Raw genomic sequence first — 12,501 nt, forward strand, 5'->3', positions numbered from 1 at the left:
CTACTAAGGAAAATAGCAGAAGGTTTAGGACCTGGAGCACTCGCTTCTCCAAGGTCAAGCAGCACAGAGACGGGGGACAGAAGGGACAGGCAATGACTGTGTAACTAGTGAGGTCTTTTAGTCTATACATCACTTGTCACCCCTTATCTTTGAATGAACTGTTCATAATTAAGTAGCGTGACTGAAGATGTGAAATTCTACATGGCAAATACTGAACTTGCACCTCATTTATCTCTTTCAAGTGTTTAATGAATTTTCAGCTTCAGCTAATGAATAATGGCAATTTCAGGCCCATTGTTCTATGCAGAGAAATTTTTAATGGCCTATGGATAGTTTTGTACTTAGAAGCGTGGTAGAGATTGCCAAAATACAAGAATACACTTTTTTTTTTTTTTTCAGGAGATCCAACATTATCTTCAATGTCAGTATACAGTTCATATTCACAAAAAACCCTGACTGTACAATGCACAGAACCTGCTCTTTTGGGATAAAAACTAAACAAAAATTGCCTGCCTTTGCCTACCCTGCCCTGCAGGTAATAACCCATTTCGGTTTCCCCAACAGGTACTTTTTGTGCAGAAATGTTGACCACAGCTGAAAGCTTTTAATTGCTAGCCATATACTAATAAACACACAGAAGAAATGTGGAAGCCCAATCCTTCCTTCAAAGATGTCCCGAAATAAGGTAGATTAAAGGATAGAAATGGGGAGAATTCCAGACTCAAGAACTTGGCATAAAGCACATTTTTTTTGGTCTCCACTTTTATTGGAAAAGGAGCCATGAATGTTTCCACCGGCTCCTACTTCCACGGAGTAGGAAAAAGCCAGTCACCATACAGTTGGTTTCGTCATTCAAGACCAAGTACAGAAGTTTAAATGTGGAGAATAAAGTATACACTTGTGTATACATATGGATTTATACTATAATACTTAATAATTTGACCCCAGTACTTGAACAAATGGAAATGCACTTGCAGCACAGAAGGGTACTCCTCTTGCTAGCCAAAGCCGGAGCAAATGTGCTCTACTTCTCTTACCCACCCAAAGTGACCCATTGCATCTCAAAAATGTAGCTAAAGTAAAATACTGACAAACAAAACTGTGGGTTTCAGTCACAGAAGCAGAAATGTACGTTTAAAAACAATTGTTTAGCCAAAGAAAGAAGTTTTACTTGAAAACACAGGGTTTTTTAAACCTAATCTGCTAAAAGTTAATGTTTGTCTTGTCTTCAACTCCTTATTCAATTTACAATGAGAGAATTAGTGTGTTAATTTGGGGTTTAGACAGTGGGATGATATGAAGTCATCTGATCAAATACATAATGGCAAATACATAACATGCCATACCCTAACATGGCCAGATGGGAGACGTGGAGGGTTTAATAGCTCATCCTTGTCTATTGCTTGGAGGCGAGTCCCAGACTGCTGTAGCGTGTCTGTGCAAGGTCTGATGTAGTCACTAGAAAAGATGGAATAAATTGCTTTTAGAAAAATGTTGCAAAATTAATTTAAAGATCCTGCTGGCAGCTCCAGTCTTCAGATTTGTAAGCTTTTGCAAATATTTTCTTTTGGAAGTACAGCGCCTGAACCAGATTTCCTGCATATGCTATATAGGCTTGCTTTTCTTGGCCATCTCAGAAATACCACTAATCATGATCAATAAGATTGAAAATCATTGTCTGTCTTGATCCATAATGTTTGTTGCAACTTCTGGCTTGATGTCTTTTCTACTACATGCCTTCATTAAAAACTCTGGATGTTAATTTCTGTCATATTAGCATTGGGAAGTTAACTTCAGTCTGGGAGTTAACCAGCCTTGTTCTGAAATCATAAACATGCTTCAGTGGGAGTGCCTGCAAATGTCTTTCTGTAAACTGGTTTTAATCCTGTCATATGACAATCATAAGGATTGTCATTCTGGAGGCATAGCCCATCTTGTAGTACGCCTGGTGGCTGCCAGGATCACAGCCTTCAGGCATGTGTATTGGACAACTAACCACAGAATCCCAGACTGGTTGAGGTTCAAGGGACCTCTGGAGACCACCCAGTCCAACCCCTGCTAGAGCAGGGTCTCCCAGAGCAGGTTGCACAGGATCACATCCAGGTAGGTTGAATGTCTCCAGAGAAGGAGACCCCACAGCCTCCTGGGCAGCCTGTCCCAGGGCTCCGTCACCCTCAAGGTAAAGAAGTTCTTCCTCATATTCAGAAGGACCCCCCTGTGCTGCAGCGTGTGCCCATCGCCCCGTGTCCTGTCCCTGGGCACCGCAGACAGGAGCCCGGCCCCGTCCTCTTGGCACCCGCCCTTAAGGTGTCTGTAGACGCTGGTAAGGTCCCCTCTCAGCCTTCTCCTCTCCAGGCCGAGCAGCCCCAGCTCCCTCAGCCTGTCCCCATCAGGGAGATGCTCCAGCCCCTTGTCATCTTCACAGCCTCTGCTGGACCCTCCCCAGTAGTTCCCCATCTCTCTCAAACTGGGGAGCCCAGCACTGGACCTAGCACCCCAGATGTGGTCTCACCAGGCCAGTTAGGCATTTTCTATCTGAACTTTTCTGATGGAAAAGACAGGGTGGGTTTTCTTTCCAGAAAACTGAGTAAAGTGTATTCAGGTAACTTCAGGTTTGTCCTATGGCAGAGGTGACTGCTGCTAGCCAAGAAACCTGCTGCCCATATCGGTGTTAGAAATTGCGAGAGGATGGATGCCCTGCTGCTTCCCTCCAGTGGTCCAAGGGCATCAGCTGAAGGCTTGGCAGGAGGGCAGTGAGATCATGACTTCTAACTATTCCACTTTGCTTCAGCTCAGAGTGAGTGAAACTGGCATCACTTCCAGGTGGAGCAGCCCTAGCAAGCTCAATCTGAGACTCTTCAAATTGAATTCTTATCTTATAAAAAACAAGGCCTTTTCAAAAAGCCACATTTCAAAATGAAACTTGCTTTTGAAAGGAAAGCTACTTTTAAGTCAATAAAATTCAAAGCATATTGAATTTAAAGTATATTACGAGGAGACGTCTGCCCATTTTCCTATTGGTGATTACAGTCAGGCTGATCAGATTGCCGTGTCTTGGTAACTATTTTAAGCGCTGAAACTTGAAGTTGTATAAGTTTAGTTCTACTCACTCCTGTTCATTCCAAAGGACTGTAGTATCTCCGTATGAAAAGTGTTTCACAGGAATAATGTGTTTATTCTGCATTGTGCTTGTCAAACAGAACCATTTAGCAATTGTTTCCTACATTTGACAAAATGATGTCCCAAAAATGTGTACAGTTTAGCATAGTCCTAAACAATTTCTTTATGACAATTTGAGACACTTCTTTTCATGCACTTGTGTGCTAATCTATATATACTGGTTCTACCAACTGCTGTGTCCCATTCTCTGTTTTGTTCTACTGAAGTTTTATGCTACACTGAATACAGTTTTGTTACTGAAATAGATGGGGGGGTTTATCTTTTATTTTTTTCCTCAGGAATTGCTTTCTGTCTGCTTTTTAAACCAACTATATAGGACATATTGTTGCAGTTTAGATTCTCTGAACTTTTAAGAAGTATATTCTTCAAGCTTTTAATGAATCCTTTCAAAGTGTACTTACAAAAGAACAGGCCACAATAAAATGACCGCATTTAAATAACTATAAAACCTGGACAGTAAAAACAAATCTACTTTAATTTTCCAAGATGTCCATTATCATTAGGTTTGTTAACGTGCCAAGATATGCCAATGGGACCCAATTGGCAGCACCTTTATATCGGTCAGTTTTACTTACTTAGGTACACGCACGCGTTCTATGTAACGCTCTCTTAAGAAACCCCATCGTACGTGGCGGTTGAAGGATCAAAGGCATAAGAACCCAAGTCCAGGTAGTATTGTGCTGTGTCTCTCAAAGCTGTCCATGATTCACTAACCTGAAGCAGATCAAAACAGAAAAGAATATTCTGAGCTTTGATAATGAATAAATCCAGCGTGTGACTACTGAGCAACCTTGCCTACATTGATAAATTGGACAGATTTCCTCCCTGGCCCCAAAGAGTTACTGTTACATGTCAATCCTGGACCTGTATGTGCTGCGCTTTTTTTTTTTTTTTTTTTTTTTTTTAATTTTAAATAGGTGTTGCAAGATGATGGAAGAAAATACCTGTTCAGCCACAATGTATCCCCATGCATTCTGGCTGCTGCTTGGGTCCCAGTAGTTCTGAGAGTATGGTATCTGTCGTTTAAGTCGTATAAATTGATTTGCTGATTCTTCTGTCAGAAAAGGTGCTCCAAGGACACCTGACATGGAAGCTGAGAAACATTTGTAAAATCAGAAAAATATTTTAGAAAGCGCACTTCAAAAAACTTATTTATACCCCAGGAGCATGTCTTTGGATGTGTAGTTCATTTAGCAGAAATCAAAGATGGTCCTGCCTTAGATCTTCAGAAAGACTTTTGGTGTTTTTAAGCCTGAAGTTAATACAACAGCTGCTATAAATCATTATTTTGCTGTTGAATCCAAAGTAAAGTCACAATCAAATTAAGGCACTCATTTATTTTTAATACAAGGTTTTATGACAAAAAAAAACCCTTAGAATGGAATTATGCTAGTCTCAGGTGTGCTGAGAAGCCTCAAGAGCTTTAAAAAACCCTAAACCTATCTATGAATTTAAGTATGCCTTCTAAACCTCCTGGTTTATTCTGATTAGTAGCAGCATAGAAATTGCATGCATGGGAATTCCTCTGTGAGCAAAATATATTGCACTTCTAACCTTGTTATTGCATTGCTTTAGACAGCTTCTGAGGTCACCCCAGGTGCTAAAGCACTTCTTGTAGATCATCTTGAAATAACCATTCTACCTAAGAAAAAGGGCTGAATTCCTCATTAACTTCATATGAAAGATTCTGGTACAGGAAAAGTCTTTTCTTTTTAGTCTCCAGTCTTTGAGACACAAATTCATTTGGTGTTAAACGGGTCTGAAACAACATGTCAGTACGAATCATATGATTTTTTAATGAACCAACGATTAAGTTCAAGCTCAGCTACATCAACAAAGCTGAGGCCAGTGTCTGTAAACAGCTGTGCTCCAATTTAGTGAAGTGGGTTTAGATGGACACCTGAGGGTGACCTGCACACTCTTGGTATAGATGGGCCAAGAACCTGAACCCCTCCCTGTTTTGTCTTACAACGGGAGCTCAGCAGGGCAAGCTCCGGCCTCACCGACAGCTCTCCAGTGCCCTTATTTCTGAATTTCTAGGGGGGCGAAATCTAACTGAAAATGTCAAACGTTTGCTTTCATGTGCAATGCTCAGCTGAATCCAGCTCGCTTACTATTATTGCTAGCTTTGCTGATCGCCCGCAATGTGGTCACTTGAGTTTTTTACATAGAAGAAAACATACGCTGAATGCATGTATGTCGCAGATATATAAGCTAAAGTATTTGCTGCTACTTTTCACTTTGCTTCTTTTCAAAGCCAAAAAACGTTTGAAAAGAGTGTGACAAAATGCTTGACTATGCAGTAATGAACTAAAAAAAGGAGTGGAGTTAGTTGTCATCTTCGCTTTTAACAGACATGAAATACTACTTTAGAAAATTTACTTAGCAAGCAATGACAGTCCCTGTAGTTCTCTCCTACTGCAGTTTCTTTAGATTCCAAGTTACTATAATCAGAAACTGGAGGAAGAAATTCTGGAGTAGGGAGTTTTCAAGGAATGCCATCTTTAAAAATGTTAACAAATCCATGGAAAAACTGAAATTCAGACACTTGGTGTGAAGACTCTTGTTGTGTGAACTGCTCTTTCCCCCTTACAGAACTGAGGAATAGCTGCTTTTGTGCTTCACAAAACAAGTAAGATTTTTGCCTGGGTAATTGGAAAAAATATATTTCTTGCATTTGTCTGTTAAGCTGCTACACTTCTGGTTGAGTTGCACAAGATAAAGCTTGTGCCAAATTTCATTATTTATCTGGCAATTTGCTATTATCCCATAGATAGAAAATCTATGACCTGATAACTTATCTTCAGTGAGTTTTGCTTTGTTGTGGGTGGGGTTTTTTGTCTTGAATATTTTGTAAGTTCATGATTACATTTCTGGATGGGGATAACTGAACTGGGATCAGTAATTGTCTCAGGAATGGGCTTTGCTTTTGTTTAGATGTACATATAGTTAGTAAGGGCCATTAAACATTAGATTTTTATCACCAGTATGTGCTCTGGCCTTCTCGTTTGGCAGTAAGCTAGAAAAAAATACTACTAAGTAGCTCTGGTTTTTTGTGTTTCCTTTCCCTGCTGCCAGCATCTTCATAACAAGAGCTTGCTGCTCTGCTGGTGGGACGGTGAGATGTTGTCTTGGCTGCTGTGGTGCAGAGTGCTGCATCTTAAGGTTATTAATCTTCAATTTTTAATATTTGGTCTGCTCCAGCTGCACCTGTATCCAGTGAGAGATGCCATCCCTAAGAATACAGAATATTCACTTTGATTAAAGTGCATTTGCCTGCTCCAAGGAGAGGCAGGGAGGTCAGCTCTGCTCTTGGCTGCTTTTGTCATCGTTGACACCCAGCTCTTGTTCTTTTCTAGGTGGTATCTCAAACCTTTCTGCCTCTCACCTTTAGCATCTGGGAACCATCTCTGCAGGGCTTTTTCCTAACTGCTGGGGCACTCCAAAGATGTGTAAGTACCAGAAGAATAGAATCATAAAAACGTATAGGTTGGAGAAGACCTTTGAGATCAAGTCCAACTGTTAACCCAGGACAGCCAAGCCCACCACCAAACCACATCCCTAAGCACCACATCTACATGGGGTTTAAACACCTCCAGGGATGGTGATTCCACCACCTCCCTGGGCAGCCTGTGCCAGTGCCTGACCACCCTTCCCACGAATAAATTGTTCCTAATAGCAATCTACACCCGCCCAGCACAGCTTGAGGCCAATTCCTCTCGTCCCGTTGCTTCTTACTTGGGAGAAGAGACGGACCCCCATCTCACTATAGCCTCCTGCCACGTGGCTGTAAGGAGTGATAAGGTCCCCCCCCAAGCCTCCTCCTCTCCAGACTGAATCAGTAAGTGCCTTTATGTTCAAGCTGATCCTTCAGGCTCAGTTCATTCCCCCTTCATCTTACTGTAAAGATCGTTACATGTCTCCGAACAGGGCAAACTCCATTCTCCTCCAGAAGAACTCTGCTGAGACCATTTCTAGAGAAACTAGAAATACTCCTGTTGGTCTTTCACAGGGACTACACAGACAAGCAGGGTTGTGTGTCTGCTCATGCTCTGGCAGAGCTCGGGGAAAGCAATGTCTTAAAGCTCTAATGTAGACCTGGGGGCATCAGACCAGATGTCTCCGTCTGAGTAGCCCCCGTGAACACGGTGTATTGTCTGCCGCAAGTAACCTACATCTTGCTTCAATTTCAGTTTCTCAGACCGGGTGTCAATTCCCCCCATCTTTTGAACAGCTTAGTAAAAGATTGTGGAAGAGTTTGTTGCGCAGGTAGGTGCTTTATAAACACAGCCTGTTCCTGGAGGACTGCAGCTCTCCATCTTGCAGAAGACTAGCACAGAAGCCAGGCGAATGGGGTTTCGGAGCACCTGGGTATCAGGCAAGAGGGAGTTAAGAGCAGGTGGGTAATGTTAATGAAATGGCTCACAGTGCATAAAGTTGAGCTGAAGAAAGATGGAAGAATTTCAAATTGTAGTGAAACAAAGTTAAGTCACTGTAAAGAGCGGTCAGACATACTGTACATTAAGGTTTTTTATTTGATACCATTTTCCCTCTTATATAAATATGTTATTTGAAAAGCACATTTAGGAATTAATGACCCAAAGGGAAAATAGGAGGAATGTGTGTGGGTAGTGACTATTGCAGGGGCTGTATCAGTTGCTACCAGTTAGTGTTTCCTTTCATCATCTCTTGAAGATTCACTCAGTGTTCTCATATGAAAAGCAAATTACAGAAAAAATGGGCTGGTTTTAGCAAGCAGATATTTAGCTCATGTAATTATTGCCTTCAGCAGGTAGTTTTGTCTATCCTGTACACCCAAACAGATTGTCCAGAGGGAAAACTATTAGAAATCGTTACTGCTATCGTGTCTTCTGAGCACCTCATTTTGGATTAGTGTGAACTGGAATAAGAATAAATATGCTGGTATATAACTTCACAGAGGGGAGATGGTCATAGAACCTTGTCATCTTTGTGTACTTACACCAGCATTAGCTATAAAAAAACCCACCCAATCCTGATTATGAAAAAGGCATATCAAAGAGCTTGTCATGTCAAGGTAATAATAAAAACGTATTACAGTATAGCAAGCAAACTGCATTTAAGAACTACACAGGTTGATTTTATATTTTAAGTTATTGTGCATTAAAATCTCTTCATACTAGACTCGAACGGAAGCTGAGCTCTATTGTGCAAGGACAGATTTCTAGAAAGCAGGATATTTAGCTGGGTGCAACCGCAGAATCTTCCCAGGAAGACATCTTTTCCTGTCGGCTGAACATGCAATGACCCACTTCATCACACGGTTGAAAAAGTGAGTATGGGATTAAATTTTGACACCTTAGCCTGCTTAGGCACCCATTTAATTGATATGCTTGCTTTCTCTTTTAAAAGCTAAGTATGAGCCATTGTGTGTTTAGCAGTCTTTGGGGAGAGCAGCCAAACCACCATTTGCATGTGTAATTGGCAGAGTTAAATGACAAGTCAAACCTTTAAACTTGCTTTAGTATAATTTATGCATCGAAGCCGCCCCCTTGCAGCCCCAGGAGCCTTATTTACCTCAATCAGCAGTATTGTGTAAGTGGTGAGGAGCATTCTCAAGGCTTGGGACAAAAATTTATCCCTGGTGTGCATCTACCCCAGGGAAAAGTGGTTCACCTCTGATTTGCTGCGATATTTACAAAAAAATTGACAATTACTTAGCAGCACTTCAGGCACTCTCTATGCACGTTGTCATATAAACTGGAGCTATTTGTTTTTCCCCCTAGTTTCTGAAGACTATTGCAAGTTTCTGACAGCCTGAAAACCTATTGCTGAAGGTATTTATATCAATGGAATTTAAATGTCAAAAGTTGGCAATTGCTCTGGCTCCTTTCCTTTTTTGTCTAATAACTCTTCTTATTATCGGCTTTGGTGATTGTCTGGTCAAAATGTCAGCTCACAGGAGTAAGGCTGCGGCTCTTATCAGCACTTTAAGGACAGATCTTGGACAGAGGCTAAACTTGGACAGAGCTAAACTTCAACCTTGGACACTTTAACCCTGCTGAGGTGGCTGGTGCTGACGTGTTGGGAACTTTGAAAAAGTAAATCAAATGTTGCAGGTCAGGCGTGTTTCTTAAGGTTGGAAATGAGACAGAATGGACACACACCCCCACCCCTCAATGCTTCAGCTCTCTACATTTCTAAATCCAGAAAAGATTGCCAAAGCCACGCCCCAGGACTCGGTCTGAGGATGCAGAATACCACAGCGCAACAGTGCAAGTGCTGGAAGAAAAGTGTAGAAGCTGGTTTTCTCTTCGCTAAAGTATTTCTCTAGGTTACGTCGCACACCATGGAAATCAGGATGTGGTTATCAGCACTTTGCTTACGTGGTTGGGTGGCAGCAGGGACAGACTGTTGGATCCCGCAGGCCACCTCTGGGCCACGTCACCTTTTCTCAGTTGACAAGTACAATTACATTAAACACCTGCGTACTGCTTTTTCAAATGGTGAAAAAGAAATGTGCATATGCACATTGGCCATGTATCCCGAAGTGTTTGGATGGTAACAGATCTTAAAATAAAATTAGATCAGTTAGATTTGCTAACACTTGTCAACAGCAAAATTTAAAGTCACTGATTAAGTGCTTCTACACTGCTTGTACCACCCAGTCTCTGAAATTTTGGCCTTCTCTGTTTATTTTTAAAGCTTGAAATACGGTAGTGTCTATTCTTTGACAGTTCTTAATTTTACAGCACAGGACACAAGAGCTCTCTGGTTCAAGAGATGAGAGCTCAGTCATTAGCAATCATTAGGGCTACAGCATCAGCCTCCCTCCCTCATCGGCAGAGGCAGACAAGTTACAGACACTTAATGCAGAATTAGCTATTGAACATATTGCTGGTGTGATGCCAGGGGTCAGGAAAGTTGTCAGGTGTGGGTAAATAGCAAGGCAATTTGGCAAAAATCCTAGATAATCCTAGGGAAGGAACTACTTCCCCTGCAGCAAAGTATTATAAAAAAAAAAAAAAAAAAAAAAGCATTGCTCCATTGGTTCTGCTCAGTGGGTCCTGGCAAAATATCCTTCCTAAATCCATATGTGGCCATCAGTTTAACCTTGAGTGAATGGGCAAGACACCATATCAGACATCTGAGAGACTTCAGTAATGAGCCCAATGCAAGGCCACCATGCTCTTGTAGCCCATCCCTCGCTGCTGCGCCCTGCAGAGGCTAACCAGCCAGCCAAGAGCCCGGGAAGTCTATTCCCGGACATGTGCGGGTGGTTTGCTACGGGGAGGGATTTATAGCAGCTGAGTTGAAGGTGTGATGAAGAGTCAGGGTTTCATTAGTGAGCCTTACAGTCTCCATTTTAATCCACCACCACCTTGGTCATTGCTGAAAGGATTCACAATTAATGAAAAACAGAACTGTTTGTGACCAATGAAACTTTTTTCAAGAGCTCCTTAAAAATCAGTAATTAATTCCTTCCTGCCTTTTGAAGAAAGGAGCCAGGGAAAGAGGGTAAACGAATCTGTTAGGAAAGACAGATGCAAGGGTGGTGAAAGCAAAGAGAAGCCTTCCAAAAGGAGGGACAGCAGGCTGCTGTGCTCCCAGCTTGGCTTCAAGTGATGCTGCTTGTGTTGTGATGGGAAATGGGAAGAAGGTGAGGCTCAGGAAGGCAGACAAGGATCCAGGAACAGTTGCAGTTCAGGGAGTGCAAATGAAGGGGAAAGGAAGGTTTCTAGGTAAGCCCTAACTTGCAGAAGAGAAAAAAGGGCCCTTTCCACCTCCACCCCTCCCTGCAGAGCCTCACTGCAGCTGAAACTTAGGCTTGTATGACCAGGAAGAGAATTTGTCCCACAAGAGCGAGTACACCTGACTGTGGTCCCAATTTATAAAGCATCTTTTTTTATTAATTCATGATTAAGCATTGGATAATTCTGTCTACCTCATTTTGCCTTAGCTTTTCACATCAGGTATTTGCTACATGTGCGCTGGAGCGCTCAGATCTAAGAAATGCCTTTAATGCATGCATGTGGATGGAGCATCTTTCCATGATGCAGGCAATCACCTGAGAAGTCACCAGTTGCTTACTGCCTGCCTGGTTTGTTCTAATTTAGTGACGAATAAATTAATCTCACAGCCTGTGCTTCACTGATCATCGACTGTACCAGTCTGTGCTGCATTGGAAAGAACGTTTTTCCAGCTTTGCTGATGCTGCAGCCCTGCCCCATCCATTTTCACTCTGATCCAAGTTTTACAGGGTGAGTCTGGATTTTAGGTGCCTTGGTTGCAGGCTGCTGTGAAGGTTCAGGGATCACACAGCCAGGAGATTTTAAAAAAAATCAGTCTCCATAAGCAATTCAAATCAGACCTCCCAGAAATAGATCGTCATGGGTCTTATAAATGCATGTGAAATTGTTTCTTACAAACAATAGACATTGAAATCAGAATAATGTTTAGGGAAGAGTCCAGAAAAACGGCATTAAGCTTTTTCTACAATTTTAACAGTTCAGGATATCATCCTGTAAGAATCCCTTTCAGTCAGGAATGTATCCTTGCTGCTCGTACCTGAGGGCTTGAGCAGTAAGAAGTTCAAAAGTAGTCACGAGGAGCAGAATCAAGACTGTATTTCACAGAATTTGCTATGCAGTCTTGTGCTCGCCCACTCTCCCATATGTCCCTGTTGCAGCGATTTCCAGTTAATTCTGTTCCATCAGTGCTGTTCTGGTGGCAACACGGGGTTTCTTGCCAGCTGACTATTTAACAAGCCAGAAGGGAATGACATGAGACAGGGTGCCAGGCACTTACCTGTAAACAGCAGAGCAGACACTAAAATTTGAAACATTTTCAGAGCTCTGGCAGATTATCCAGAAAGTATTTCCTTTGTAAAGTGGAGGCAGTCATACGGTTTTATACTTTGTTATCTTCAGGTTTATAAATCATTTACCAGATACCTGTAAATCGTTGGTGCGGGCAGAGGGCAGGGTACAGTGCTTAGCTCAGATTTGTCCTGTACACCTCTGTTTGTACACTTTGGACTCTGCAAGCTGAGCCTCTAATGAGCAATAATGGCTCATTATCGTGGGGATGCATCAACTTTTTCATAAGCTTTAGAATGCAAAATAGCACGTTGGGCTGGTTCTGTGGGCGCTGTATGGGCAAGTGGCGGCGAGTCAGTCTTCTGCATGATGGTTTTCCTCTTGCTGTGGTAACGGGCATGAGCGTTTTATATGAATTTATATGGATACAAATGGTGGGAAACGGTGTTTGAACCCACCTGCTCTGAGAGCAGTGCCTAAGTATACAGTATGTTGTAGCGGTGTAATGTTTGGGTTGAGGAAA

At 42.1% G+C, this 12,501-nt stretch overlaps 1 protein-coding gene across 1 annotated transcript; it reads right to left on the reverse strand.

Annotated features, from left to right (window-relative positions):
* Positions 1 to 753: 753 nt before the first annotated feature.
* C2H3orf85 (chromosome 2 C3orf85 homolog) lies at positions 754 to 12,075 on the reverse strand. Its single transcript, XM_040583080.1, has 4 exons — positions 11,968 to 12,075; positions 4,125 to 4,273; positions 3,756 to 3,894; positions 754 to 1,458 (listed from the first exon to the last, which is right to left on the reverse strand). The coding sequence occupies exons 1-3, from the start codon at positions 12,002 to 12,004 to the stop codon at positions 3,790 to 3,792; spliced, it is 291 nt and encodes a 96-aa protein (XP_040439014.1). The 5' UTR covers positions 12,005 to 12,075; the 3' UTR covers positions 754 to 1,458; positions 3,756 to 3,789.
* Positions 12,076 to 12,501: the final 426 nt, after the last annotated feature.

The sequence above is a fragment of the Falco naumanni genome, chromosome 2, assembly GCF_017639655.2.
Source record: "Falco naumanni isolate bFalNau1 chromosome 2, bFalNau1.pat, whole genome shotgun sequence".
In the NCBI taxonomy this organism is placed as follows: domain Eukaryota; kingdom Metazoa; phylum Chordata; class Aves; order Falconiformes; family Falconidae; genus Falco; species Falco naumanni.

Bases quoted from the DNA above. Each gene is read 5' to 3' on its own strand.
- C2H3orf85 (XM_040583080.1), bottom strand. From the start codon at position 12,004: ATGTTTCAAATTTTAGTGTCTGCTCTGCTGTTTACAG. The intron at 4,274-11,967 runs GTAAGTGCCTGG...AATGTTTCTCAG, and splicing joins GTCTGCTCTGCTGTTTACAG to CTTCCATGTCAGGTGTCCTT. The intron at 3,895-4,124 runs GTATTTTCTTCC...GATCTGCTTCAG, and splicing joins GATACATTGTGGCTGAACAG to GTTAGTGAATCATGGACAGC.